The 3,430-nt window shown below is 42.2% G+C and overlaps 1 protein-coding gene across 1 annotated transcript; it reads right to left on the bottom strand.

Annotated features, from left to right (window-relative positions):
- Window positions 1-1,894: 1,894 nt before the first annotated feature.
- LOC113939833 (cystatin-B-like) lies at window positions 1,895-2,533 on the bottom strand. Its single transcript, XM_027626459.1, has one exon. The coding sequence runs from the start codon at window positions 2,433-2,435 to the stop codon at window positions 2,139-2,141; it is 297 nt and encodes a 98-aa protein (XP_027482260.1). The 5' UTR covers window positions 2,436-2,533; the 3' UTR covers window positions 1,895-2,138.
- Between the last annotated feature and the right edge of the window lie 897 nt (window positions 2,534-3,430).

Genomic DNA, 3,430 nt, shown 5'->3' with positions numbered 1-3,430 from the left:
CATTTGCCCTCTCTCTGCAAAGGAGATCCTCATTCGCTAGTTCAATAAATATCAGTGGAACTCCTATGTGGGCAAGGGCTGTTCTGGGCGCAAGAGAATGGCAGTGAACAAGACAAAATTGCCCTTGCCTGGAACTTACATTCTGGTTGGAAAGACAGACAACAACTGAGAAAATAAATAAATTATATCATGTCAGGTAATGAGAAGTGAAGAATTCTTTTAAAGATTTTATTTATTTAATAGAGAGAGAGAGAGAGAGAGAGAGAGAGAGAAGGGGGGAGGGGCAGAGGGAGAAGCACACTCCCCGCTGAGCAGGGAACCCAACACATCCCAGGCTCCATCTCAGGCTCCATCCCAGGACTCCAGGATCATGCCCTGCACCAAAGGCAGATGCTCAACCGACTGAGCCACCCAGGCGCCCCAAAAGTGAAGACACATTTAAGCAGGGTAAAGGGATGAGCAGGAGGGGCAGGCTGATACCTAGGTGACGGTGTCCAAGGAAGGCACTGCTGGCAGGTATTGTCTGAGCAGGGAACTGGGCGCCGCGCAGGAAGGAAACACAAAGACAGGTTTTCAACAGTGTACTCACTGCGCTGTGTAAGACATTTATATTGGCTTCCCAGGGTTGCTGTAACAAGGTATCGCGAATTGGGTGGCTTAAAATAGGGAAATTTATTCTCTCACAGTTTCAGGGGCTAGAAGTCTGAAAGCCAAGTATTGGCAAGGTTTGTTCCTTCTGGAAGCTCTGGTCCACGCTTCTCTCTGAGCTCCTGGTCCTGGTGGGCAATCCTGGGCTTTTAGATGTGCCAGTCCAATCTCTGCCCTTGTCTTCCCATGGCCTTCTCCCCCTCCATTTTCTCTTTGTATATCAAGTCATTGCTAATCCAATGGACTGGCTCACTCTCATCAAGTATGATCTCATTTAAACGTGGTTACATCTGCAAATACTATTTTCAGATAACATCATATTCACAGGTGCCGGGGTTTAGGATTTTAATATATCTGTTTGGGGAACGCATTTCAGTTTCTAACATGATTGTTTGGGGTTATCACAATGACTAAGGGCACAACAGGAATTTAGGAAAGGGGTCAGGGATGCTAGGTAGACATCCTACAATGTATAAAATGGTCCTGCATCCTTTTGAACGTTTCCAACATATTCCTGTAAGTGAAAACCCTGTTTGTAACATATGAACTAGAACCTAATTCTGTTTTACATGGAAACATAAAGAATATTTACAGGGATTTAATATACTCTAAGTTGTCCTGGAATGCAGCTACTGGACTCACTGAGACAAGATTGTACTTTTTCTTTTTTGTTTGGTTTCGTTTTTTTTATTTGAATATATTTGACATATACCATTGTGTAAATTTACGGTGTATATACTCACTGTTTCTAATGTATAGTGTTTATTATTTCCTCTGTCTTACATAAAAATGGCATACTATATATAAAATATTTGCAGTTTCTGTTTTTTTCACTTACTAAGGTATCCTGGAAATCACTCCATATGTATTCATAGAGATCGTCCTTATTCTTTCAAATTATTCTAATGTGTGAATGTACCATAGTCTGCAACCTATCTCCTATGTATGGGCGCTTAGGTCCTTCCAATATGTTGCAATTACAATAACACAATAAATAACCTTGTATCTGACTTTTGTACAATGTTTTTTTTTTCTGTACTCTTCCACGTTTATATTCAGGGTAAGTTACTAAAATTGCCATTGTTAGGTTAAAGGGTAAATATATATGTTGTTTCTATTCTCGAGGGATTATACTACTTTTTTGCCAATCTGGTAGGTGAAAAATAACATCTCAGTATGGTTTTAAGTTGCATATTTCTCTTATTATGGGAAAAGTTGAATATCTTTTTTTAATTTTTAATTTTTATTTTTTTTAAGTTCATAAAGATTTAAAAATATGTATTTAAAGAGAATATAAGCCCTCTCTAACAGTAATTAAGATCAGTGCCTGTGTTGACTTTGTCTCTCCCGCTGAAAGTCAGGAACAGAGTCGCAAAAGAGATGGTGACATCCCCCCCCCGCAAGTGGCCCCGTGTAGAAACGACATTTTTGATCCCAGACACGTTCACAGAGGACAGAACCACATGGACAAGCCCTATTCAGAGTGGGAACTAGAAATACGCCAACTCGTCATGCCTGGCTTTGTGGGTCTGATAGCTGGACAAGGCCACAGGCTTGTTTTCGTGTGGAAGACTTCGAAATACTCGAAGGTGCACAAACTCATCATCGTCAACTTGAACCTTGATGAAGTAGTTCATCCCTGCGACCACCTGGCTTCTGAACTCCACAGCCTTAAATGTAGCATACTTCTTATTTTCCCGTTCTTCCAGCTGGGGTTTAACCTGGTCGGCGATGGCCTGGGTCTCGGCCGTGGCGGGCTGCGAGGCGGTGGGCGCCCCGCACATCATGCTGGCGGCGGACGGAAGAGGAGCGACGAGCGGAGGAGGAGCGGCGGGCAGGGCTGCGCCCAGCGTCCAGGTGCCCGCTCTCCTTAAGGCTGGCGGCGGTCACGTGGCTTAATTTTTTATTTTTTAAAGATTTTTACTTATTTATTTGAGAGAGAGAGAGAATGAGAGAGAGAGAGCATGAGAGGGGGGCGGGTCAGAGGGAGAAGCAGACTCCCCACTGAGCAGGGAGCCCGACATGGGACTCGATCCCGGCACTTCAGGATCATGACCCAAGCCAAATATCTTTTAAAATGCTTCAGGGTAGGGTGCCTGGGTGGCTCAGATGGTTAAGCATCTGCCTGCGGCTTGGGTCATGATCCCAGGGTCCTGGAATCGAGTCCCGCATCGGGCTCCCTGTTCCTTGGGAGCCTGCTTCTCCCTCTGCCTCTCTCTCTCTCTCTCTCTCTCTCTCTCTCGTCTCTCATGAATAAATAAATAAAATCTTTAAAAAAATAAATAAAAAAAATAAAATGCTTCAGGGTAATCTATTTTTTGGTGAATTATCTGTGCATTTTGTCCATTTTCCTATTGGGTTTTGGTCTTTTTTCCTCATTTTTAAAAAAGATTTTATTTTTAAGTAATCTCTACACCCAACATGGGGCTCAACCTCAAGACCCCGAGATCAAGTCTCATGCCTTACCAACTGAGCAAGCCAGGCACTCCTCCCTTTATTTTTTTTAACAAGTTCTTCATATATTTAGGGATATTAGTCTTTTAGCTGTGATAAATCTTGAAACTATTTTCTCCCACTTTGTCATTTACCTTTTGACGTGGTGACTTTTTTTGTCAGGCAAATATATTTTATTTTTACATAGTTCAATCTGTTCAGTCTGTTATTTTATTACATATGAATTTTTATGTCTTTTCTTTATTCAGAAATTTCCCAATAGTTGTCCGCTATTATGTATAATCATGTAACCAATGTCGGGCTCTGGTGGTGTTTGAGTTACAAATAC

The sequence above is a fragment of the Zalophus californianus genome, chromosome 4 (genome assembly GCF_009762305.2).
Source record: "Zalophus californianus isolate mZalCal1 chromosome 4, mZalCal1.pri.v2, whole genome shotgun sequence".
Classification (NCBI taxonomy): Eukaryota; Metazoa; Chordata; class Mammalia; order Carnivora; family Otariidae; genus Zalophus; species Zalophus californianus.
This window is presented reverse-complemented; position numbering and strand designations above follow the sequence as displayed.